We start from the raw sequence: 27902 nt of genomic DNA on the forward strand, positions 1-27902 counted from the left end.
TTGGAAAATTAAACTAGAAAACTCAATATTTCAGTACAGAAAAGTAAAACACATAGCATAATATTACAGTAATTCCACTGTCATAACTCAGGAGAAAAGTAAATTAGGCCTGTTTATTAAACATTCAATACTGAAAAACAAAAAAAGCTTACCAGAAAATAAAAATTAGACCTCTTTGTAAATAGCAACTCACCACTTGTCTAATTTATTGTAAGATTTGTTAATTTGTAATTGGCACAAATAAATACAAAAATATATTATTATTATTAAATATATTAAAACTATAATACCTAATTTTATATAAAATATTATACATTTTCTTATAACATTTGATTTAATTCAAATTTAATTTATTGAAACAATTTTTTTGGGATTCTGCAGTTGTATAATCCATTGAACACTTTGAGATCATGGAACATTTTTTTTGCTCTTTTTTAACTTGCCTACGATCACAAAAGCTTCCACTCATTAAATGGCCTTTTAACATATAGCCATTAGCATGTACAAGTAAATAAATATTGTGCAGGATTATTTAGTAAACAATAATATAAAACGTTCACTAATAATGAAAGAGTACAGTAATAGTGTGTAGAGAATGCCTAATAATAATAAGACACTATAATGCTTGGTTGCTAAGGTATTGAAGGATTTATACATGATACCTAACTGTTCTATGTTGAGTTCTTTAGTTGTCCCTGCCTCCAGTTTCATAGGAATCTGTCTAAAGTCAAAGCGCATTTTGACCTACAGTACAAGGCAACTTCAAAAATATAAAGACAGGGTAAAGTCAATACCCTAAGCTCCCTAAATGCTTCTCTACAAGATTAGATTTTAATTTCAATATAGTTCGGACAGCTCTTTTTTGAAGTTTAAATATCCTTTCCAGCTTGTATTTAGAACAGCTATCCCAAAGTCTTATGCCATACTCCAGATGAGTATGAATGAAGCCAAAATAAGCTGTTCTTATGTCCTCTATGAAGCAGAATGTGCTAGGTTACGCAGGGCGTAAATGCCTGAGTTAACTCTAGAGGTAATGCTGTCTGTGTCATCCACCATCACATTCATTTTGTTTTGTTCATTACATTGTAGAAGGAAAAATTGTATGAATTTTGATTTTGAACTATTTGCTTGCAAACTCATTTTATTGAAATGTTGGATTTAAATCAATAAATGATTTCTAATTCAGCCGCTGATTTGTTCTTTACACAAATAGTTCTGCCATTAGTGTACTGAATCACTTTACCATGCTGTATAGATGACATCAGTCCGTTGACATAGAGATTAAAAAGAATTGAGCCAAGAATTGTCTGGGGGACACCTTGGGTTACATGCATTTTTCCAGACAAGACCTCCTCGATCTGTACACACTGAACCCTGTCTCTAAAATATGACTAGATCCATTTATGCGACAGACCTCGAATGCTGAATTCCTCTAACTGGTGAAAGAGTGTCACATGGTGCACACAGACAAAGGCTTTAGAGAGGACAAGAAATATGCTGAGCATATATTGTCTTTTCTCCAACACATCAACAACGAATTCCACAATGTTTGATACCGCATCGACTGTTGATTTGTTTTTTCTAAATCCATATTGTTCTGTATCTAACATTTGAAAACGAGATTACAAAATCAAACTTGTATACTCCGGATGAGTTTGGGTTTAAACCAAGTGAGAGTTAGGTTAGCCCTCAAGTTAATTAATCCCTTCACAGATTTGATGAAATATTAAGTTCATAGCGATTATGTAAAAGTGTGCTAACATTGTTATATTGTTCCTGTTTTATTCTATTGTCTGCTATAATATTGCACAAGAACCATTTATATGACAACCAGGAGTCGCACAAGTAGTTCTAACATGCTGTACTAGATGCCAGCACTTCCAATGTCCTCTGACATGAGTGGTTGCATCTTGCATGGATCTGATGATTACACTGAGAAATTCTGCAAGTAACTACAAATATTCTTGATGAATATAATGAAATAGTAATAACAAATAATTTACTGAAAGCCCAGATTGAGGAGTTAGAAAGTAAATGTACTCAAATTGAGAAAGCTTTAAAAAAAGAAAAATCACTTCGGTTGGAGGAGCTTGAGTTGTCTGTATAAATGGAAGCGGATGTGGAAATGGATGTACAAAAACACAAAGACACTTTAAAGACATTGACTCAAGACTTATCTATTTATATTGAAGACGCTAAAATTCAAAACAAGGTAATTGAGGAGCTCAATGCTAATACAACTTTTTTAAACAATGAACTAAACCAACTAAATCAAGAAAATTAGTTTACTTAATAGCAGAATTAGTCAACTAAAACCAAGTATAGAGAATGAAAAATTAAAGTTCACAAGTCAGGTAAATGACTTTAAGTCTCTTGAAAACACCCTAAAACTACAAATAGCACAATTTGAACAGCACCAGAGTAATATGAACATTAAAAACTTAGATGGTATTGTAAATGCTCAGGAAAATAATTTGAATTTAAGTACTACATTGTTGGCAAATGAATGGATCCAGGACGATGTAATTTCATTGTATTTTGATTTCCTTCTTCAAAGTATTATGATGGAAGATGTCTATTTTATGAACCCATGTATTAGTCAAGCTATTAAGTGTGCAGAAAATATTGATGGTTTATTGGAACAGGAGATGATTAGTAAGGCCTATGTATTCATACCAATTAATGATTCTAAGGGAGCAATGGAAGTCAGTGGTTCACATTGGAGCTTAATGTTGTATGCCAAAACAGAAAAAAACATTTTATTACTTTGATTCAATGAAAAATTACAATCTTAACCATGCCAAAGATATATTCACAAAGATGGAGTCTCACATGTGTTCATCAGGGCCATGTTGTTTCATTGAAGTAAAGTGCCCACAACAAAGAGATGGCATTGAGTGCGGCGTCTACATGCTTTTCTTTGTGGATTGGTTGATAAAAATAATATGGGCTCAGGAGGGTAATGGGACTTTTGACTTTAAAGGATGTTTTGATTCTTTTGAGATAAATGAGTCTGATATAATCCAGAAACATTCTATTGTGACCTACTTAACATAAAATCTACAATACAAGAAGTTGAGGGAAAATATTGCAAAGGAATTGATTTTTTGTATTTTGAATGGAAAAGGAGACCTCAAAACAAATCAATCCCAGGTAACAAATTTATGAGCCCCATGTGATTTCCAAAGAACGGGCACCAGCTATTGAAAACACAACATTACAATATGATAATGATGAAACATGCAGTGCCACTTCTAACAACCAAGAGTGGTCATTGGTGAAAGGGAAACATAGACTGAAATATTTTAACCACCAGCATTCCAGGAAGGAGTGTAAGGCCCTCTCGGGGGTTGATACAGCAAATAGGTATGATGTTTTGGACGGACACTCAGAAATTTATGAAAAGGAAAATAGATTGCCTATAAACAATCTTTCTGCTAACAACCTTACCAAGAGAATAAGTACAGACAAATCTATTCTGGTTAAAACTAAAAATGGTGTGAAAGATAGGAAAATTAAACTTCAGTTTGGAATGGAAGTGAACCTTTGTTCAGATAGTCAGGGTTCACTTTTATCTTCAAGATTGGAGGAGCTGAGCAATGGTAGAGTGAAATGCTTTGGGCTTGTACGAGCTAACACCACTTTGACTCAAGTGATTGACTCTGCTTCACTGAGTGATGATAGCCCAGTGATTCTCCAAGGAGGAAGTAATGATAGTCTGAATGGTGATTTTCAAGATATTTACTCTAATCTGGAAAACCAATTACTGCTTCTCAGCAAGACTAAGCCTGTTTTTATCACTTCGATTCCAAAAAGATTTGACGAAGATTTCAGGATTGTTGATGATCAAGACTTAAGACTCGTTAATAACTACATTACTGAGTTAACAAATAGGTTAAACAATGTCTTTCTGATTGACTTAAGTGATTTCAGGAGGTTTCACTATACTACTCAAGGCCTCCATTTAAACAAAAGGGGAAAATCTAAATTGGCATATTTAATATTAAACGCTCTTTCCAAATGGAAGTCTACTGTCACTTCAGGAAACTTAAAAAAGAGTATGAATATCAACTCCAATCCTGAAGATTGTAACAAACAACTATTGAACCTTATAAGCCATCCTAAAAATTGTATCAACCTTATTGAAGAAGATATGGTTGATACCTTGTCCAGGAGTGAGTTGGAAGTCAACAGCCCAAGTGAACCCAGTGATGTTATTGGTTCTGGGAAAGAAATAAAAGTTCTGGATGCGGACATGTGGCAGGTGATTGAGGACTTGAAAAGTAATGATTCCATTGCCTTCGCCCATTCGATCTCGGGTGATTTCGATCATCCAAGAAGGATGACAGCTGGAGTGGCAGTTACGTTTGCAAAACAGTTCGGCAAGCCTCAGAGGACGGATTGCATAACTGAGTTTCTGGCGTGCCAGAGAAGTGATCCTCAAGCAGCAGCAATATACAGCCTGATAACCAAAGATCACTATTACGGTAAGCCTAAGAAGAAGGACTATGACCGGGCATTTCTTGACCTGACACTGGAATTCAAGAAGAGGAAGTTCAGCACATTGGTATGCTCACCGATAGGTTGTGTCCGGGATCATGTCTAGCTCGACCATTTTGCCAAAAACATCAATCTTTTTCATAGGACCACTGGTGCTGCTGTTTTGGTAATCACTAAAGAACAACCAGGAGCTCAAAGACCATTGCATCTTGGACTTTCTTATTCTGCATTTATCAGCAAGCTGAGGGATGAAATCAGGAGGGGAGGTCTTGTGAACCAACCAGACACAGTAGCACTTACATCCTTGACGAGCCAGCCTCACTCGCCTCACCAAGTCAACATCCAGAGAAGCAGTCAAAGTTTTTTAGACAATCTGAACATATTCCCACCTCTAAATTAAATGTATCTAAAAATCTGAATGACTCCTCCACCAAGATAAAACCTTCATTTAAATAAAAAAATAGTCTTTTCATAATGCACCAAAATATTCAAAACTTTTTGTCTCGAAAACCATCATTAGAAATTGTATTAGATGAAATAAAACCAGACATTTTAATTCTTTCAGAGCATAACCTTCAACCATTAGATATAAATAATACAAAAATAAATGACTACTGTGTTAAATCTTGGTACTGTAGAAAGCAATTTAGAGGTGGTGGAGTCTTAATTATGTGTCAAACAAATTTTAATCTAAAAAAGATTGAAGTTCCTGAAATTAATGAATTGGTGACTGATAAAGAATTTGAATGCTGTTTGGATCAATGTAAAATATATGGATTATCTGTAGTTATAGTTGGTTTGTATAGAACACCTGGCTTAACTTATGATAATGTATTTTTGTACAAACTTAGTGTAGTTTTGGTTATTTTAAGTAAAAAATTTAAATACATAGTGTGTGCAGGGGACATAAATATTGACTGTTTGAAAAAATCTAGGGCTTCAGATATGTTTAGTAATGTGTTAACTCAACATAATATATGTTTTCTATGGTTAATTTTGCCACAAGGGTTGCATTTGATTGTGAAAGCTCTTTGACCATATTTTTACTAATATATACCAAAGCACCAACTGTCAATCTCTGGCCTTGTCACCGAGCTTTCAGATCATGATGCCCAACTTTTAGAAATCTCATATCAAAATCAAAGCAATAATAAAAATTATTTTACTCAATTAAATAGACAGTTTTCAGATAAAAATAACAAAATATTCCTAAAAAATTTAGCATCTGAGACATGGTTAAATCTTTATCAGGCACCAGTTGATAAGAAGTATAATACTTTTTACGACATTTTTATGTACTATTTTAACTCATGTTTCCCAAAAGTTAAAAACTAGAATAAGGAATTGTAGCAGGATTAATTGGATAAGTGAGGATTTAAGAAAATATAAAGAGGACTTAATTTGTTTAAGCCAAACTTTAAGGGTCACAAAAGATATTAATCTAAAGGATATGTTAAAGGAACAGAAAAAGCTGTATTATAAAAATATCATTGACACTAAAAGTAAATATGTAATTAGTACAATAACAAAGTCTGACAACCCCTGCAAAGCTGTTTGGAAAATTATTAATAATGAAATAAAACCACTTGTAAAAAAAAAATAATGAAATTAAGTTATCTATTAATGGTAAGGAAGAGAGTGATCCAAGAACAATCTGCAATATATTTAATGAGCACTTTATAAATATAGTAGATGAATATGTAATTCCAAATATTGTCAGTAATTCAAATTTTGTATCCAATATCAATCATGGTAAAAATAATAATCAAAATGTTAGACCTACCCTCCAGAAATTTCGAGTCAAACCAATAACTGAATTAGAAATTGAAAAAATTGTTATGTCTTTTAAAAATAAATACTCGGCTGGTTTCTATGAGGTTCCAATGCCAATTATTAAACATGCAAAAAAATTTCTGATTAAGCCACTCACCCATCTGATTAACTCATCCTTTATAAGCGGCATATTCCCTGATAAGTTAAAAATCTCTAAGGTTAAAACTGTGTTTAAGAAAGGGAACACCACAGATCCTAATAACTACAGGCCCTTGGCTATTCTGCCGAGTTTTTCTAAAATATATGAGATTGATGGAGTTTCTTGAAATCAATGAGTTGTTTGACAGCGAACAGCATGGATTCAGGCCAGGTAAATCGGTCACAACTGCTGGCATTGACTTTATTGAGTCAATTACAGATGCAGTTGATAGAGGTGACTATGCTGCGGGAATATTTATGGATGTGTGCAAGGCTTTTGATAGTGTTTCACATAACAACCTAATAAGCACCCTCAGGGACTTGGGTATTATTGGAATGCCACTAAATTGGCTACAATCCTACCTTAAAGATAGAAAACAATATGTCGAAACATCATTTAAAAATAAATTTAATCAAATGATATGTATTAATTCCAAGTTAAAAAATATATATTACATGGTGTGCCTCAAGGATCTATTCTTGGGCCAATCTTATTCTTAAGCTACCTTAACGGCTTACCGCAGACTGTAAAAAATTCGGGAACTAAAATGTGCTTGTATGCTGATGATTCTAATCTCATTATATCAAACAAATCTTTGCAGGTTATTGAAGATCAAGCACAAAGTGATTTGATCTCAGTCAGAAACTATTTCTCCAACAAAAATTTGTTACTTAATCTTGAAAAGACAAATTTTGTCTTATTCAGTACTCGCCAAAATAAATGTGTAGACAGTCCAAAGATCGAAATTGGACAAGTAAAACTTAATCAATTAGACAGTCTGTACTAAATTTTTAGGAATGGTTTTAGACAAAAACTTAACTTGGAATGAGCATACACATGCATTTCTAAATAAATTATCTTCTGGGTTGTATGCTTTAAGGAGCATATCAAAATTCTGTGGGTTGGATGATTTAAAATTGGTTTATTTTGCCCATATACACTCCCATATATCTTTTGGTATTGTGTTGTGTGGTGCAACAAGTGATCAAAATTTACAAAGTATTCTTCACATTCAGAAACAAGCCATTCGTATAATGATTAATCTGGAGGATTGTGAATCGGCAAAGCAACATTTTCAAACTCTAGGTATTCTTACTGTGTATGGCTTGTACATATTAGACACTGTGGTGGCTGTTAGGAATGCTAGGGATAGACTTCCTGTATTGGGATCATCACAAGGCTACTTGACTAGAAATCGAAACCAGTTGACAGTACCAAAATTAAAATTAGAATTTAAGAGAAAAAACCCATTAGTTGCTGGAGTAAAGTTTTACAATAGTATCCCCGAAAATATCAAAAGCATTCCTAATGTCAAATTGTTCAGATTAAAATTAAAAGAATATCTTGTTGACAAAACATTATACTCATTTAATGAGTTTTTTGAAAGCAGTGTGGAATAACCTATAGATTATTGGTTAAATATTAATTATACTTTTGTTTATATACATACTGTTTTAGCAAATTAACATATGTATTTGGTTCTTAAATCTAAGCTCATACTATTGACACCGTTTATATTTTGTATATTTATTCTTGTAATGTAATGTGCAAATGGTACATAAAGATTGTTTTGAATTTCAATTTGAATTTGGTGAGTTCGCTGTAGCCACCCAGTGCAGACAGCGAACTTGTTGTTACTTGTCAACAGTCCTGGAGTATTTTATGGTTTTATTTCTAGTGTTTATTGTACCATGGAAATATCCAATGTACAAATAGACGATTGGCTTCATTTGCCATTGATGACATGAACACAAATAGTAAAAATGACAGACGATAATATTTAAAAATAAAACTTTGTAAAAAGATACCGTAAATAACTTTTTGGTAAAAAATATATATATCTTAACTCTACAAACCTGTTTATGAAAAAACAACAAAAAATCAGCAAACCAACATGATTGGTAGACTACCAGAAAACCGTTAAGGGGTAAGGATCACAAGTAGCTTAGGTTAGCCTACATTTAGATTGGAGATTCTGGGTAGGCTAGTTTGACCATGATGGGTAATATTAATATTAATCCTCAAATAAGTTACTCAAGACCACAAGAAAATCAGCTTAGCCGTTGGCTAGTAAACTTTAGGTCTTGTGTATTATAGTTGTATTATGTATGTATTATAGTTGTGTATTATAGGTATTATAGTTTAGTGAAATTTAAACGTAATCGGGACTAACACATACAAAGACTACGACTAAAGACTGAGCTGATTAACATATTCTTATAATACATAGAGAATAAATTTACAACAATCACCAAATGCTACATCATTGAAAGATGTTACACAACCTAGAGTATATTACACTTTTCAATAGCGTTGCTATTGTAAAATTTTATATCAAACATTACTTGAATGTGCTTAATTAATATACAAGTGGTGACATTATGTGTAAATATATGTTAGTACTGACATTTATTTTAGCACATAATAAAATGTTAAATTTTAACATATTATAATAAAATGGAAACAAAATTGCTTAATTTAGATAAAATAACTGATGAACATAACGAAATATAACGTAAAAAGTACAAAAATGTAATATAGAAAATAAAAATACAATAATATCACATTCAACAGATCTAATACACTGTCTGAGTTCACATATATCGTAAGCACCACTGCCCATGATCCCCACAGTAGCCAGTCCCTGACCCTCGCCCCAGAGCATACACAACCCTCAATACTTCTACTATCATCAGGGAGAGTATTCCAAAGGCAACAAGCTTGAACAGTAAACGACCTATTAAAAATTGTTAATCTTATAGGCCGTTCATTAAAATCATAGATAAAACCAAAGTGATAGGACAGATAAGGAGTTTTAGTTTCAAACATTGAATGTAGAATAGAAAGAATATGGCATTGGTGTAACTTAGCTCTTGAAGTTTCATGAACTACAGACAAAATTGTGAAAAGTGCTCATGAAATCTGAGATTTAAAATAAATTTAATACAGTAATTCTGATAATGCTACACCTTGTGCTCAGCAGTCAAATCACTGATCACGACATCACAGTAGTTAAAGTGTAGACATATGAGTGTCTTAAGTAACCAACATCACCTTAACATTGAATGGCAAATACAAAGCAAACTTTTTTAAACAAAGGATGCCAGCAAAGACTTTGTTGCATATTATCGTAAAATGGTCAACCCACTTGTATCCATAGTCAATTCGAGATTCTTCTGTTTAATTTGGTAATTTAATCCACAACTGTTAAGTTTTAGTTTCCGTACAATATCAAGGTTAATGCGTTAAATCAGTCTTGACTAACCTATTATGATTACTTGCATCTTATTTTCATTTAGTTTTACTCTATGTTGTTTAGTCAAAAAGTTAATCACTTCCATATCCAAGTTGAGCAGTGACATAAAAGTTCGTTCAGTAAACAGTGAGCAAATAAAAAAAAAAAAATAACAAAAACCGGTTGGTTGGTTTTATTTGTAAATAATTGGCGTAAACATGAATATTTGAATGTTTTACAATTGAAGCAAATATCGTTTATGTAAAATGATAATAGAAGGGGGACTACGACAGAGCCCTACAGAACTCCCCTCGTAAGTTTTCCAGTCAGACATTTCATCTCCATCCTTCGCACATTGCTGACGTCCAGTGAGGTAAGACTTCATCCAGTTAAAACAACCATAGGAAAACCCATACTTCTTTAATTTGACGAAGGGAAAGTGGTAGTATATGTAGTCAAAGGCTGGTAACTTGATCAATGTTACCAGAGTCAATTTAGTTAGAGTACGATAAGCACACCCCGGGAGTTTTTGTAGTTATTAACAAACTATATTGCATAATTACACCAACCCATATGGATTAATTAATTAAAATAATTGACTTAAATCATATTTAGCAACATAAATACATTTTCAGAATGTAAACATTACATTTGGGATATAACTCCGTCTAAATAAAACTGATAATTAATTTTAGAAAATTAACCAAACTAGTATTTAAAACGATAAACTGTGTTTATCTTGGTCTCAATATGTTTGGTTGACATGGTTTCTTTATTATTTAAGAAGTATGTCATTATGTTATACTGAATTCATTGTTTTAATTTTAAACTTATGAATTTTTTAGATGCGTTGTTGATATCGATTAATAGTTCTGTTATTTGATATATGAAGTATCGATGATATACTAAGCAATATAAAAGCCGGGTCCACTTATATTACTCTGCCCACCAATTTAACTGAAAACGCAGTGTTGGTAATCCTATCCTGCTAATATCCCTATTGTCCCTCATAAGTAATCTCACATCCAAAACTATAACACTCTCTCCATCCCCTTGTTCATCGAAGGTAAGTAAGCATTTTGTGCAAGTAATGAGGCTAGGAATGGAAATATTACCACACTATGCAATGTTATTATGCGATATAAGTAGGTTTAGATTAATAATTTTGAGTTATCGTAAATATTTTACTAGAAGTACCAAAGTTAATCATAACCTTTAAAAGCGCTTACGTGAATTTGGGTACTAGGCCTATCTCGAGGGAAGTTTTTCCTAGGCGCCACTGAAGCCCTCACTGATGGGTAGAAGCATTTCCGATTGGTACTTTCCCGATATTAGATCATGTTATAGCTTACATCTTACAAAGTGATGTGATGTCAGAGAAGTTTAACGATCTCGAACATGATCTGAGGTCAGGAGAGTACTGATCAGAAATGCCCCTGGCCATTAATGTGGGCTAACGTGACATCTGCCCTGCACTACTGGCAAAACAAGAAAAATATTTATCTCTAGATAGTACCCAAATTCAAGCTCAGACCACGCAAGCGCTTGTAAAGGTTATCTTTTTACTTTTATAGTATGTATAGCCTAATAATAAATAGTAGCTAAGGACTTCATAGTACTCAAAAATTGTATTGTATAGTCAAATTAACTCATTTATAAATTTATTAGTTTATCAGTCTATGTTACGTTGTAGTGAGTTGGTTACATTTTTTATACTAACATGCTACCATGGTAACAGGTTAAAGGAACTTAATAATTTAACACATTAATTTGTAACAGGAATTTACCAACAACAGTATTTCCCGTCTCGAGCGACCATTATTCAGATACCATACACATGATTTAACTTTGTTTCAATTACTTTGGGTTAGAGTAACGATAAGCGGACCCGGTTTCTTATATCGAAGAATGTAATCATCAATACCTAATATTCGCATCTCAAATACTAGACTATCAATCGATATAAAAGTATCTATAGTCCTCAATAACAATCATATGTTTTAAATTAAAAATGAATTTAAAATTGAATTTAATATTTACAGTGATCAAACAAATTATTATAACCAAAATCAGGAAAAAATGAACACGACCATATTTACTCCTCTCACAGTTACAGTTGTTTCTTTCCCGCAAATTTCACATAATGGGTTTTTCGATACGAGTCCAACATGTTGAAGTCACGAAAAACATGTCTTATCATCTTTCAAAGCAATGTCGTTTAGTTTTCTAAAATTGACTGTCATTTTTTAATAATAAAATGTTACTCATAAATAATTGAAATATTACGAGTATTATTTTAAAGTGTTTACAGCTGTTGATGTAGATTATTTAAGTTATTGGTTCAAAATAATTAATTAGTATCGAGTGATTATATCGATGGTTATGATTAAGTAATATCGTTTGCCAATTTCAATATAAAAACCGGATTCGCTTATCGTAACCTACCCTTACTTTGGAACAATAATGTCAAACTGAATTATGTTACCTTTCTAAGATTGTATTATAGTGAGTGAAGCATAGGTTTATATAAATTACACAACTTTCTTTATACTAAGTTTTGACAGTTATATACAATTACTTAAACAGGGTAAACATGTCTAATAACATTTAAATCGTTCTAATTCATGATTCGATATTATCAATCACTCGAGTGTTGGACGCCTATTATGCTGCAGCCCAAACATTTTTTATATCTTACATTTACTTTTTACGGGGAGACTTTAATAAGCGGCCTACACTAGTTATTCTGTTGTTTTTTCGAATTGTTCGATATATTATCCAACTTCGATATGAAAATATCGTACACAATAAGAGTTTTAATAAATTACCTTAATAAGAAGAATCTCGTTTATTACAATTTTAAAAACATAAATTTAACACTAACAGTACAAAACAACAAAACCAACGGGTAGGGTACAATAAACGGACCAGGTTTTTATATTGAAGAATGTAATCATCAATACCTAATATTCGCATCTCAAATCCTAGACTATCAATCGATATAAAAGTATCTATAGTCTCCAATAACAAACATATGTTTTAAATTAAAATGTGAATTTAAAATTAACAGTGATGAAACAAATTATTAAAACCGTAATTAGAAAAACTGAAGACGACCATATTTGCTCCTCTTACAGTTACAGTGTTGTCTTTCCCACAAATTTCACATAATGGGTTTTTCGGTACGAGTCGTAGGCTACATGTTGAAGCCACGAAAAACACGTCTTATCATCTTTCAAAGCAATGTTGTGTAGTTTTCTAAAATTGACTGCCATTCGTAATAATCAAATGTTATTTATGTAAAATTGAAATATTACCTTACGTGTACTATTTGAAAGCGTTTACAGCTGTTGATAGATTATTTAAGTTAATTGTTCAAAATAATTCCTTAGTATCGATTGATTATATCGATGGTTAGGATTAAATAATATCGTTTGCCAATTTCGATATAAAAAACCGGGTATGCTTATCGTAACCTACCAATCATCACATTAACCTACCATTCATTATCAAAGAAACTTGACAATATTTATAACTTGCCCAGCTTGATAGCAATTAGTAACAGTTTTTGTGAAATGGAGGAAAGAATTCTCCTATGAGTTACCAGGAGCCAAACATACATTTTGAAGCCACTTAAACTTGTCACTTGTGAGAAATATCTCACATAGTCTCCTCATATTCATCGCCATTTCTAGTCTCAAAATATTAGTTACTTCTTGCTGTTTATTGTAACTTATACTTTATTGTTTACATTAAAACTGCTATAAGTAATAAGGTGAAATCATATTCTAAGTTAAATAATTTATAATATCAAATAATGCCTTCAGATAAAAACAACGAACAATTCGTTAAAACAACTGAATAACGAGTATAGGCCGCTTATTAAAGTCCACCCCTTTTTACATTCTAATTCTTTGGAAAAGCTGTGCTAAAGAAGATACACTGGCTTTTATTGTCAGTTTTAGAACTGCTAAAATTAAAATACAGGCTACCTAGAAAAAATATGATAAAGGGATACAAGGATTATAGGGCCAAGTACAGCTACATTTTTTCTATATAACAAGCAATAAGCCTGAGATGTGATGTTAATAGATAAAATGTGAATGATTTTTAGATAAAGTTAGATTTCTGCATACACAGAGTAGGTTATGTAATCTCAAACATAAAGACCTAGTGTGAGAGTTTAGAGTTATGTACCTATCTGCAGGTCTAGACATTATATATTTTAGAAATTATCCTAAGGACTTAGTTTAGGTCTCTAATTGTTATGCCTCCTTAAGTTCCATCTGGTATCAAAGTGCATCTTCCTTAAAAATAGGTCAGAAAAGCTATAGTTTTAAGGTATTGTTGGCGTAATTTATTTTTACATTACTCAATTAGCCTATTCTAAATTGATGAAACTGCAAATCTATACACTAAGATTTAACAAAATTTTAGTTGGCATAAAGCCATCATATCATAGAAGTTGCTTCTTGATACCCTAATATTTATACTTAACACTCGTATGAATAAATGGACAGAGACTATAGTAAATTAAACACTTTTGAGTTTATACATACTGTAACTTAATTCTGAGAGCCTACTTACAACCTGATATTCATAACGAATGGATCGCACAGTTCCTCCACGGTTCGATGTGATATTTGATAATGTAACATTGTTATAGTCGTATTTAGTGAAATATTGATTGCGCGTCATTTTATTCAACTCTGTAAAAGATTTTACACGAAAACAATATCCTGATCACACTGATAATAATACTGACGGTGTAGTGCTTATCACAGACTGCAGACGACAGCCGGCCGACAATAATAAATGAACTAAAGAGAGGTAGCTCCGCGCTCTCTTCCCGCCTAATTGTAACTGACGCAATGACGCATAGTGTTTTGATGCAGGGTTGCCATATCAAAATGATATTCTGTTATAATGGTAAGGATGTTCTTGTAATAGTTGTAATGATCAAATTATAGTTTAACGCTTTTACACTAAGAGACAATATACGATTATATTCGGGTGTCCGCTAGTCTTGGTCTTTGATTATTGTATCAGTCTATGAAAAGTTAAAAGATATTACATCCAATGCTAAAATCTGTGCCCCTCGAAATGTGGATGTTCGTTGACTAGTGGCTGACAAAGTAAATAACGATTATGTAATATAGTGCAGAAAACTATTAAATATATTATTGAATAAACTCTGGCAACAATAAAAATACTCAACAATTTGAAATATAATTAATAAAAGTAGGTAATTACTATAATATTAAAAAGGGTTAAAACCATGAACAAAAGATGAAGTATAATAGAGCTATTTATGCTTTAAAGGAAAGAATTAACTTTACCGCACAAAATACTGCCACACAATACCCACATGGATACAAGATCTATTAAAATCTATATCTCTGAAAAGTCAAAGTCTTGATCTTTTACCTTATAAGAACAATTTTAAATACTTTCACACAATTGTTTTTAGTCATATGAGAGAGGTCTGATTTAAATATACGGTTATTACACAGGAAAGTTTCTAACTATCCAGGTTCAAAATTATAGTTTTCTTTTATTTCAGTTTGGTAGTCTTGTGATTTTAAATCGTACAGTTTCAAAATGTCCATGTTCTATTTATTTATAATGTTGTAAAAAGAATGAGTTTCATGATGTAAAGGTTGAAAACGTAAAGTGTGCCAAATATTTTATTTAACAATGCACAGTTCAAAAAGTCTCATAATGTCCAGTAAAGTCCATTCTAGACTTCCATATCACTCCAGCTCCGTTCAATCGTAATGAGCGAAAATGTTTGAAAATAGCCAATTAACAATAATCAATACGTTTAGTTTAAGGTAAGTACATAACTTCAATTTCAACAACGCCTGTTCCAGACTATCGTGAATCTTACCTCACAAATATTGTAGGCGTTTATAACAGTAGTTGTACTTGTAAAGTAAAGTTTCAAAACGTAAATATGTCTAATAACGGCCAGTTTCAACCTAATAGAACTATACTCGTACTAATGGAATACTGATTTTGAAGACACGTCAGTAACACGCGCAGATATTAATGTTCTTAGAAATATTATCACACTATAACATTTAAACTATCATAACACTGGAGAAAAACAAAGACTTAGTATCCCGTTATTTACTACTTTGTGAACAATACATCAATAAAAATTAAACTAAATATAATAAATATTCAGACCATTAAAACGTGTAAGCATTAAACTTACTTTTATATAAGAGGGCATTTTTGTTTATGGCAGGACAGTGGCAAGCCTGTAAGCAAGCGCATTGTTCAAAGTGACAGTTTTAAAATAGACGAGCGTTTGTTATACTGACGTGGTTGATTTTATCATGTTCAAATGTAATTGTTTCCTTTACTAAAGGCTACTGCTGGAAAGACTGGTGCTAATACATTGTAATGAGAGAGAAGTGATCAGAAGAGTGATTGAGTGTTGTGATAAAGAAGCACTGATTTGTTTTATCCTATTACAATTGCTAAGTACAGCAACTGCGCAACGGCTGTACAGTATTAGAACGTGTCCAACAAAGCTGTAAAATGGATTCGGAAAAAAGCGAATAACACACCAAATGAAAATCTTCGAAACCCTGGAACAACATGAAGCGACCTGATAATCTCGACGCAGTTGTAGACTTTTGATAGGAGGGCTATTTTAGACGCGATGGTAGGGTACGATAAGCGGACCCGGTTTTTTATACAGTAGGACCTTGATATATCGAACCTCAATATATCGAATTCCTCGATAAATCGAAGTTTTGTCATTCCCCTTGAATGTCCCATTTACTTCAATGCTAATTTTACCTCTACATATCGAAGATTTCAAGTAAATAACCTCAATATATCGAATTTTCGCCAATAATTTTGCCTATTTTTTACCTCTATATATCGAAGTTTTCTTATAATTACCTCAACATATCGAAGTTTCAGTTTATCAACGAAACGAACTTTAGTACTGTATTGTCGTGTTGTGCAAACGAACAACCATCGTGGTGGATCACCACTCCACCCTCAGTTTAATTTGGACGTTACTGCGATTAGTGCGAGTTGAGGTTATCTTAGTGAATTATTGTGCGTGGCAGATTTTCAACTGTGACACTGTTTTGTTTAAAGTGCGATGGCAAAACGGAAAACTTTATCTTATCAAGATAAAGTTAAACTTATAGAGACTGTGGACGCCAGGAATAAGAAAAAAGTGACATTGCAAAGGAGTTTGGTATACCAGCGAATACTCTCTCGACCATATTGAAAAATAGAGAAAAATATGAACGCCAAGGAACTTCGTGCAAGAGAATAAAAGGACTCGAATTCAAGGACGTAGGTGAAAGTGTTTATCAGTGGTTAAAACAGTGCCGTGATAAAAACCTTCCTGTAAGTGGCCCAATTTTAAAAGAAAAAGCAGCACAGTTTGCTGCGCAATTAAATAAACCTGACTTTCGAGCAAGCAACGGTTGGCTCCAAAACTTTAAAAAAAGAAATGAAGTGATTTTCAAAAAGGCGAAAGTGCAAGTGTCGATGACAATGTTTGCACAGAATGGAGGTAAATACCACGGAGGTAAGAATAGTAAACAAAGAGTTACATTTCTGCTTGGAACAAATCAAATTGGCACCGTGAAGCTTAAACCATTGATGATAGGAAAATCTAAAAATCCAAGGTGTTTCAAAGGGGTTCAAAGCTTTACAATGGACTACACATCAAACAAAAAGTCATGGATGAACTCAGGGGTTTTTGAGAAATGGCTAACGGACTTGGACAGACAAATGAAGAAAAAGAAGAAAAAAATACTCTTGTTTATTGACAACGCTATTGCTCACGGTGACATCCCAAAAATGAAAAACGTAAAAATCGAGTTCTTACCTCCAAACACCACATCCAAGCTACAGCAATTGGATCAAGGAATAATTAAGAACTTTAAAGTTCATTACCGGAAGGAAGTTGTACGCCTCTTCCTTCGTGACCTCGAGGACAAGAACCCTACAAAAATAAGCATACTTGATGCAATGTGGATGGCTTCTAAGGCGTGGAACAATGTTACCGAAAATACTATAAAGAACTGCTTCAAAAAAAGTGGCTTTAAACAGCAAGTTGACGAAGACTGTTGTAGAAGACTGTTCAATTGTTGAAACGGATAACGGTGAACTTGCTAGTCCTGTACTGTGGAGACAAGTGACTCAGGCCCTTACTTTGGAAGGGTTGTCTTTCGAAGACTTTGTGGCTGTCGATGACGAGCTTGCTACTTGCGGCCAATTAAGCGATGCAGACATTATTGCATCCGTTTCCAAGGACACGAGTGTAGAAGACAGTGTAGTCGAGGACGGCGAGGATGATGACGACAACGAAGTCGAAACGCCTGACCCCACCCTTCGCGATGCCCGGTGTGCCATCAACACGTTGCGAAGTTTCCTCCAAAAGAAGACGTCTATGGATGACAAAATAATCCAGTCTTTGTCCATTTTAGACGACGCGTTGGAAAAATTGACTTTCACAGGTAGACAAACTACAATTTCATATTTTTTTAACAACAGTAAATTAGTTTTGTAAACTCTTTATAACATGTACGTAAGCCTACATTACAGTAGCATTTTAAACATTTAAAATACAGTACAGTAGAACCATATTTCAGACTTGTGTATTTATACTGTACAACATAACTTTTTAAGACGTTACAGTATTTCATATTCATATTTATGTAATAATATTACTCTATACGTTTAGTTAAAAAATAAATAAATTTAAATTGATGTATGGTGTACTTTTTATAATTTCTTATTCACATTTCCCGATAAAGTAATGTACGATTCTTAATTGTACTGTATTATTGTAGTGGGTGTGGACCTCTATATATCGAAGTCTGTCAGAGTTAACCTTGATATAATGAATAATACAACAATAGTTGTAAACCTCTATATATCGAAGTCTGCCCCAAACAGCCTTGATATATCGAACCTCATTATATCGAAATTCTTGATATATCGAAGTTTTGTAAATCCTCTTGAGGTTCGATATATCAAGGTCCTACTGTATCGACATTGGCAAAAGATATGACTTAATCATAACCATCGATATAATCAATCGATACTGATTAATTATTTTGAATAATTAACTTAAATAATCTATATCAACAGCTGTAAACACTTTCAAATAATACACGTAAGGTAATATTTCAATTTTACATAATTAACTTTGATTATTAAAAATAGCAGTCAATTTTAGAAAACTACACAACATTGCTTTGAAATAAGATATGTTTTTCGTGGCTTCAACATGTATTCCTACTGAAAAACCCATTATGTGAAATTTGTGAGAAAGAAACAACTGTAACTGTGAGAGTAGCAAATATGGTCGTTTTCAGTTTTCCTAATTTTGGTTATAATAATTTGTTTGACCACTGTAAATATTAAATTCATATTTTAATTTAAAACATATGATTTTTATTGAGCACTATAGATACTTTTATATCGATCGATAGTCTATGATTTGGGATGCGAATATTAGGTATCAATTGTTACATTCTTTGATATAAAAAACCAGGTCCGCTTATCGTACCCTACCCAAATATCTTATAACAAGGTTATAAATAAGAACCCCGATATTATACATTAACAAAAATTAAAATATTATTTCTAATTAAATATCCCATTCGAATTCAACAAGAGCCTCAGTTAATTTTGGCATTGGCACACATGGACCGATTATTAACAGTTACATCAACCTCATCACATTGCATCAAGAACATACCTTTTTTAAGCTTCCTAGTTTTATTAAATATCCTCGCCCATACGACATTAACACATACAAAAAATAGACAAAATTATTTACTTGAAATCGGATATGGGAAAATTAGGTTTTACTTTAACTCAAAATATGCGTAAGATAAGATATCACATATAAGAAAATGAGATAAATACCATGGCGAACTGTGACTTGTGCATGTGCTTGCGTGCCTGTGTGTTATGGTGCAAGTATGGAGCTTGTAAGCGAGGGTTGATTTATGTAGGTCCGCAGAATGTCCTGTGCATGAAGACTCGTAAGTGTAAATACTGTATGTGTGTGGATGGATGGGTGTGTGAGGGCATGTGAAATACAAGTCTGTAATATATTTGTAGGCCCATATATATTTCTTTTGTGATTATCTATTAATCAAACATCTTTCATGCGAATGCATGTATTTGTTTTATTTTTTTACTAAAACAGACCATATACAATTAGTTTTGACTGTAAAATTTATATCCAGTACAGCTATATTACATTATTATAGTAGGAGGCAAATGATGTAAAATAACAGTTTTTCAATAATTTGTTTTGTTTACAATATATGTACTTCTTTTTATCTAATTTAGAAAAATGTATTTATCAGTTAGTGTTTTTATGGATGAGTTCAGTAGTTTTTGTGTTGTTACTTTTCGTGTTTGCATTCTTATAAAAACAAATTAATATGAATTTGAATTGTTTTATGACAGGACAACCATATGTTTAATTAGTTTAACTATTATTATAAATTCGTTTACGTTTATACAACTGAAAGCTTTGAGTAAGCTTTTTAGTAACAATGCTTCTCATTTCAAACTTTTCTGCGATCGCTGTTGAGCACAAAATTAAAAATATCAAGATAAGAAAATTAAAAGAATAAGAATGAACTTATTTCAATTTTTTCTGGAATCATTATTGCGCACATAATTTATCCAGGATGATAAAAGTATAAGTTTCAGGAAAAATATACTTTTAATTGTACGTGTTAGCAAATATTAAGTATGCAATGCTTGGTCAGTACTATATGTAGGTATCAAACAGAGTTACTATATACTTTTACTAACTTATAAATTTAAAGACATAAAACCCATCTTAGTAGTATTTTGACAGAAGTAGTCTTCTCAAACCTGCTTATGTGTATATCTTCTTGATCAGGGCAACTAAGCAAACAAACTCAAGTGTGGCACTAGATATATCTTACACTGGAAGTAAATTACAATGGCTTAAAGTAGACGCTGTATGACCAAAGTAGGCTTCTCAGACCTATGTATATGTAAATATACGAGTTCTGGATCGGTGAAACAAGGAAAAACCAATTAGGTCACAAAAAGAAAATACTATGGGCAGAGTAAATTAAAATGGCCCTAAATGTTCCCATGGTGTCTCTGTTTTTCAACATGCAATTGCGTGCAAAGCCACGGATAATTGCAAGTATATAAATAACTTAAATTTAATAAGCAGTTTTACAGAAATTTCAACATACATTTTTTTTTAAGTAAACTCTTATATTTGTTATAACAAATTATGTCATAAAATAGCAGATATCATTTGCAGATACTTTACCAAAAAACAATAAATTTAACAAAACTGCAGCAAAAAGCTACAAATTCTTTAAAAAATAACAAGGACATAATAATACATCCTGCTGACAAGGGGGCTGTAACTGTAGTAATGAATATAAAGGATTATATTGTTGAAGCAGAAAGACAACCAAGTGACACAACTAGTTATAAAATTTTAAATAGAGATCTTAATGAAGAATTTTGTTCAAAAATATCTAATTACATAGAGAATAATGCCTTACAAGAAAACTTAAGTGATCATTCCATCAATTTACTAATAAATAAATCTCCAAAAACACCAACATTCAACATATTGCCAAAAATCCAATAAGAATATTTCAAATCCACCAGGAAGACCAATTGTAGCTTCAATATCTTATCCAACTGAGAGAATTTCTTCATTGTTGATGACCATTTAAAAGAATTTGTGACATCTTCCTTCTTTCATGAAAAATAGTAATGATTTGTTTGCACCTTGTGAAAAGAGTATCTCAACCTCTTCCTGAAAATACTAAATTAGTAACAATTCCAACCATTGTACACAAATATTGAACACCAACAAGGAATTGATTCTGTCAAATAGGTACTAGTTAAACAAACGCCCCAAAAATACACTACCTTCGTCAGATTTTCTTTTAACATTAATAAATTTCATCCTAACTACGAATTGCTTTAGGTTTCAAAATAACTTATATCTACAGCAAAAAGGGACAGCATGGGAAAAAGAATGGCTCCTTCTTATGCTAATCTTGTGATGGGCAAGCTTGAACATGATTTTCTAGAAAAACAACCATACAAACCCATATTTTGGAAATGTTACATTGACGATATCTTCATGATATGGACATACAGTAATGAACAATTACAAATTTTTTGCAATCACTGAACACTTTCTGTAACTTAAAGTTTACGTGGGAGATATCTGATTCAATTGTAAGTTTCCTGGATATAGATATTTTTATTGAAAATCAAAAGTTGAAAACTAAAATAAATATAAAAAACAACAACACATTTCAATACCTACATTATAACAGTTGTCATCCGTTCCATGTCAAAAAAGCCGTTCCAAAGAGTTCAGCTAAAAGAGCCCAAAATTTATGCAGTAAAAATATCACTTAGAACAATATATTGATAATTTATTATCAGTATTTTCCAAAAGGTGTTATTCTTGCAAACTTTTAAACAAAAAACTGAACATTAAATCACTATCAGTTGGAACAAATAAATCTAAATTTGACAATAATGATCCAAAGTTTTTAACAAAATACCACTCAGGACTTTATAAAATTAACAGTATACTTTGAGTAGCATACAGTTTATTGGACAGCTCTGATTCAACTAAAAACATTTTTAAATACATTCCTAAAATAAAATTTAAAAACCACCAGTTTTGAAAGATATTTTAGTACATCCAAAATCACCTAAGCACAAAGACCAAGATAACGTGACAGTTGGATCACATCCTTGCAATAAACCCAGGTGCTTAGTTTGCAACATGTGCTATACTTCAAAAACATTTATAAGTAGTTCTACACAAAAAATCATACAGTATATTTTGAAGACTTATCATGTGAATAAAAAAATATAGTTTATCAAATTCAGTGCAAGTTATGCCCTAAAGATTATATTGGCTCGACAATAAATTCTCTTAGAACAAGGATGACAGGGCACAGGTATGCATATAAACATAAAAAGACAGAGCAACCTGTAGTGGCACATGACTTAAAACATAGTTTAAATTTTGAAGAAACATATTCAGTGAAATCAATTAGAAAGATATCAGAAAATTTAAGTACAAACAGTCTTAGAACCATGGAACAAGCCTATCAGCTCGGCATCAAATCAAAATTTCCAAATTTAAGGTGACTTAGTCAAAGTGAATTTATAAAATCAAATCATATGTTTACCATTCTACATAATTACATAATTCATTCTTAATTTTCATTTTCTGTGTTGAAGTTCTGTTTATTTTGTTCTTATAGCCCTATTTATAATTTTTATTTCCTGAAGACGGTTTTAAGCCGAAATATAGAAATTTTTTAATATTTTCTATTTTCCTATTTCTTATTGAAGATTAATATATATATATATATATATATATATATATATATATATATATATATATATACATATATATATTGCAGTTTTACAAAGATATTTGAGTTGGTGCTCATAAACACTGTGAATGTTGCTCTCCGACTTCAGAGCCCCGGAGCACTGCTCTTTTACGTGTTGCAATCAGTTCTGGGTGAGGAAATACTATTTTATTTGAAGTTCATAACATTTCAAGATAGCTTTCCTGAATAATGTAAAAAAGTTCTTTCGATCGCTTAGGAATGAAAGTATGAAATTTGCCCAATTTTGGAATCAGGTCCAAATAAAAATGACTGAGAATGACAATGTAAAAATATTACAGAATGCACATAGTTATATATTTTAAGGAGTGCATATGTTTTATTCATAAAACTTGGTTTTCTTTAGTAAAAGAAATATAAAAACTGATATTAAAAAAAGCATGTCATTCCCTGAAGCTAACTCATCTACAGTACAATCTTCACATTTCTATCTTTAGTCGTTTTGGCGTGATGACAAACTGCATAAATTTTCTACTTTAAATGCACACGACTTCATGTGATGTAGAGTGATAAAGATTATTTTTACCTTTTGTGTATTCATTAATGTAATCTTAAATGGCTATAGTATAAACAAGTATTGTCCTAACCCAACGTCGATATCACCATCATAATTTTAAAGTACAATAATTATAAATTGGATGAGGAGTTTGGAGTATTTACCAATAATTATCACTTATCTCAGGAGTGTTTTGTAGGCCATTAACAATGTCTATTAAGTACCTGTTATTCAGGAGGAAATCGGTAGTGAAGTCGAGGGTAACTACTCAAGTATCATAATATGACTGTCAAAATTGCTCTTGAACGTAACTGAAATGTTCCAAGGTTCTTCTAATTTAATTAATATACCATTATACTACATTCTGAACTAGCCAGGTTGGTTTATGTGTTATTTATTTAATATTGGATTCAGAAATTTAGTTTGAGTAACAACTTCATATTTGCACTTAAATTAATTATGTTTGTATTACATAGTAGTTTTCCGCACTACCACAAACACAAGAACTAAGAATGTAGGGGTCTTCCTGCAGTACATAGCTCGGCAGTTAAATAGCGCCTGCAATGTACGCGACGCACACCATGGCCTGTTGTGACGTTGAATGTACGTTTTAAAACTTCAGGCTACGTTTTTGATACAGCCACATAATTTAACTTGCTTCAATAACAAATTTACGATTTGAAACTGGAGCTTTTGAAAACACTTTTACTTCATTGTGAACAATACTAAATTTACATTTTGATATAATTTTTAATAATAGTCTACTTTATGTTATGAACTTTACGTTTTGAAACGTACTCAAATAGTAAAGTTTACTTTGTTTAACGTGAATTTCGCATTGTATAGAATATAATTGTTTATTAAACGCTCCTTTATAATGGTATAGAAAATGAGAAACCAAAAAATTGCACTGACTATATTAGACAATTAAACACTAATTTAAATGTTGTAGAAGCTTACCCTTTTCTCCAGTTCTCTCTGTTGAACTTGTTCGTTAGGTTGCCAGTCCAACACAGCCATGGGACCCCAGTAACTTGCGGTTCGGGGCCCGAACATTCTTATAACAAGGATGGCCTGAAAGTGCTCTTGAAACTCCAGAAGGTACACAGCAGAATTTCCAACGACCGTAGTCGCGTTGAAGTGTCCATCCACTCGCATCTGTATATCCTGCGGGGACAAACGCATCGTTACAAATGTCAGCCATCACTAATAATTACAATAGTAATAATAATCATTAAATAGCGTTGAAATTAACAAATACGAAAATAATATCCCTTTTAACAAATCTTTTTATAGCATCTCCATAATATGGTTTCATTGAAACTCCATATATAAGGTCCGATTTAAAAATGAAATTCTATATATACATTTAGAGCCAAAACCCAATAATTTTAGAATGTAACGTTTTAGAATTCAGACACCAGCTCCCGAAACGTAATTTGTCTGTTGTTGTAACAATCAAAATGAAAATACAACTTTAATGGAAGTGCTCGGTGTGCTTCAAGATGTGTGTGCCCATTGGATTCAAAATTAATAGCAATAATGTATAGAGTACCATATAGAGTAGCATGTGAATAAATGGAAGTCATCCATTTTTGAAAAGCTAAAAACTCAGTAATTCGGAAAGTGCAGGACAAATATGAGCTAGAACCAGGTCACTAACAGCAATCGCCAATAAGGCAGAACCGTTAGTACATGGTTTTATGCAATTGGATGTTTCTCACTTCTCACCCTGTATCCCACTTCCCCACGAGCTGGTGGGGTCGTACTCGCCACTTGCATCCTGTGCAGTGACAACGCCTGGGTTCATTTTCTCCTATCTGGACTCCAAGCAATTTTCAGATATATGTAACCCCTTTACCTTATCCTCTGTTTTTCTTTCTTATTGCATGACTTGATTACATCCTAACCTGATGAAGGAGGTAGAGTTCATTCCTCAAAACGTTGTGTTATACATTGTGTAACATATAAGAAATGTCCGAAACCCTACTATCCTTTCAAATTTCAATAGTCCATACTAAAATAATTTCAAAGTTATGTTTCCATATTTTTAAATTCTTATCTCTAACTAAAATATCGATTTAGGACTTACTTAGTGGTGAATACAAATTTGTGATAAAATTATTACAGTTATGATGTTAATTTCTAACAAAACAAAATTTCAAAACTTTGCCGTGTAGTAGGTGTAACGTGTGCAGTAGGAGTAACACGTGTAGTAGGTGTAACGTGTGCAGTAGGAGGAACGTGTGTAGTAGGTGTAACGTGTCGACTCGGTTTTTGATAATAGCGTAGTCCTACTCACCTGGCAAACTTTCTCCAGCGAGACCTCTGCCCCGGTGACCATGAGGGTACGGTGGTCGGTGCTGCGAGTGATGTACAGACCGTGGGGGGCTCCGGGGAACTCCACTCCATTCAATGTGGCCACGGCATTGGAGGCTTCTGCTTCTGTCGTGTACTTCACGAAGCAGTATCCTTTATTGCCTCCGTCCATCTTCAGCAGCAACTTGATCCTATAGATCTGTCCGGCTTTAGCGAAAAAAGGATATATCTTATCCTCAAATGTCTTGGAAGGTAGGCGGCCTACGAATACCTCCGAGTTCCTCTCCGGGATTACGTATGAATTGAGTTCAGGTCCGAAGTACCTAGTTCTATTTCTGGTTGAGATCGAGAATTTCAAATCTCTGCCTAACTTAGAGATAGGATCAATCTGCATTTTTTGTGAAGGGACTAACGAGGAAAGCAAGAGATGATCTACCACGAGGTGCCGGAAACGAAATGGCAGATTGAGGGAATCCGCTGCATCATGCCACCCACCCCCCTCTTACCATCCTCACCAGACAACGTGGCGCCGAATTGGGAGATAAAAAATGGCCAGTAACAAAATATAATGCTTATACTGTATACAAAACACGATACAATCGATTATTTTTTTTTAAAGACACAATGATTTAATGAAAGGCAGTACAGAATTCAGTGGGGTCTTTAGCGGTACGAAATTCAACTATAGTCTAGAAACTAGTGACATTATATCATATGATAGTACGGTGATATAGGGACAAACGGAAGATTAGCTCTAACTAAAAGTATTTATATCACTATATATGTACGCACGAATTTAACATATCCGATCTAGAAGACTGTAACAGCTGTAATGAGAAATATGTTTCAATTCTTGAAAATATTGCAATTTTATACTAACAAAATCATCAATTAAAATTTGTTTTTACTTAAAAATATATTTATTCTAACAAAATAATTTTAATATATAAAACGGATATATATTGAGGTATGAAAACAAAAAATAAAGTATGAAATATGAAAAAAGTATATGAAAATATACACCCTGAGCCTACAATAGTAAAATGTTTTGTCGAAAATTATTGTGGGATCAAAGATAAAACCAATATTCAAAAAATATTTAATAGTCTACTTACGTGATTAGTCATGAATATACACTAATTAAATTTCACACAAAAATCACTGCACTTGTATAATCACATCACACGCGTTCTAAACATTTGCTGTTCGTTTAATAAGACGTAACTAAGTGAGAAAGAGTAGTAAAAATAATAAATAATTAATTAAAACAGTAATAAGCATTTGTTTCATACAAAACCCCTGAAAATAATTGTTTAATTTAAATACAATAGTTAAACGAAATAAAAGTTTATAAAAAGTATAAAAAAGGAGCCGGAGATAACGATGTGAACAGTGTGAAATCCACGGGGAGACTGACTTTGAAATGGGGAAAAATAACGGTTAAATTTAATATTAGAAACATGAGATGTAAGATGACACTCTAACCCCCTGGACTCACTTCTCTGTAATACGAGATTCGGAGTTGTAACCCGAGCTCTTGTGCCATGACGCGACCCCAGGCTACTACTACATCTAGCGAACACTTGTTACCGTGGGTTACTGTTATATACTATTGTATTATTGTGTGATAAATTTCTAGCACATATACAGAAGTAAAAATTTATAATAGTTCAATATGTAGATTTTTAAAAATTTGATAATACTCAAAAGAGTATATAGCTTTGCACAAATTAAACGAGATAGAAACAATCATGGTAGAATGTGATACAAACCAATACGGTTTGATTATAAGTTTTAATTTTACAATTTTAAAACCATAATAAGTTACATAGTACATTTTATTGATCCTAGAGAACCGATGTTCTATTTGTATAAGCTGGTATTTAACTTCTATCAAAAGTGATGACGGATTTAGAGTCAAGT

At 32.5% G+C, this 27902-nt stretch overlaps 1 protein-coding gene across 5 annotated transcripts in view; it reads right to left on the minus strand.

Annotated features, from left to right (window-relative positions):
* The window catches only part of LOC124354417, a 61000-nt gene extending 34349 nt beyond the window's left edge, over window positions 1-26651 (minus strand). Inside the window, exons 1-2 of one of the 5 annotated variants that reach the window (XR_006921681.1) lie at window positions 25963-26647; window positions 24621-24827 (exon numbers count right to left, since the gene is read on the minus strand). Coding sequence is in view for 4 of the 5 variants with exons in the window: in XM_046804854.1 (XP_046660810.1) it covers window positions 24621-24827; window positions 25963-26373 (618 nt within the window). In the remaining variant the exon portion in view is untranslated. Of the gene's footprint in view, window positions 1-24620; window positions 24828-25962 lie in introns of all 5 variants that reach the window. The other 4 variants (XM_046804854.1, XM_046804853.1, XM_046804855.1 and 1 more) reach the window with 4 other exon arrangements.
* Window positions 26652-27902: the final 1251 nt, after the last annotated feature.

Source organism: Homalodisca vitripennis, chromosome 2, assembly GCF_021130785.1.
Source record: "Homalodisca vitripennis isolate AUS2020 chromosome 2, UT_GWSS_2.1, whole genome shotgun sequence".
Classification (NCBI taxonomy): Eukaryota; Metazoa; Arthropoda; class Insecta; order Hemiptera; family Cicadellidae; genus Homalodisca; species Homalodisca vitripennis.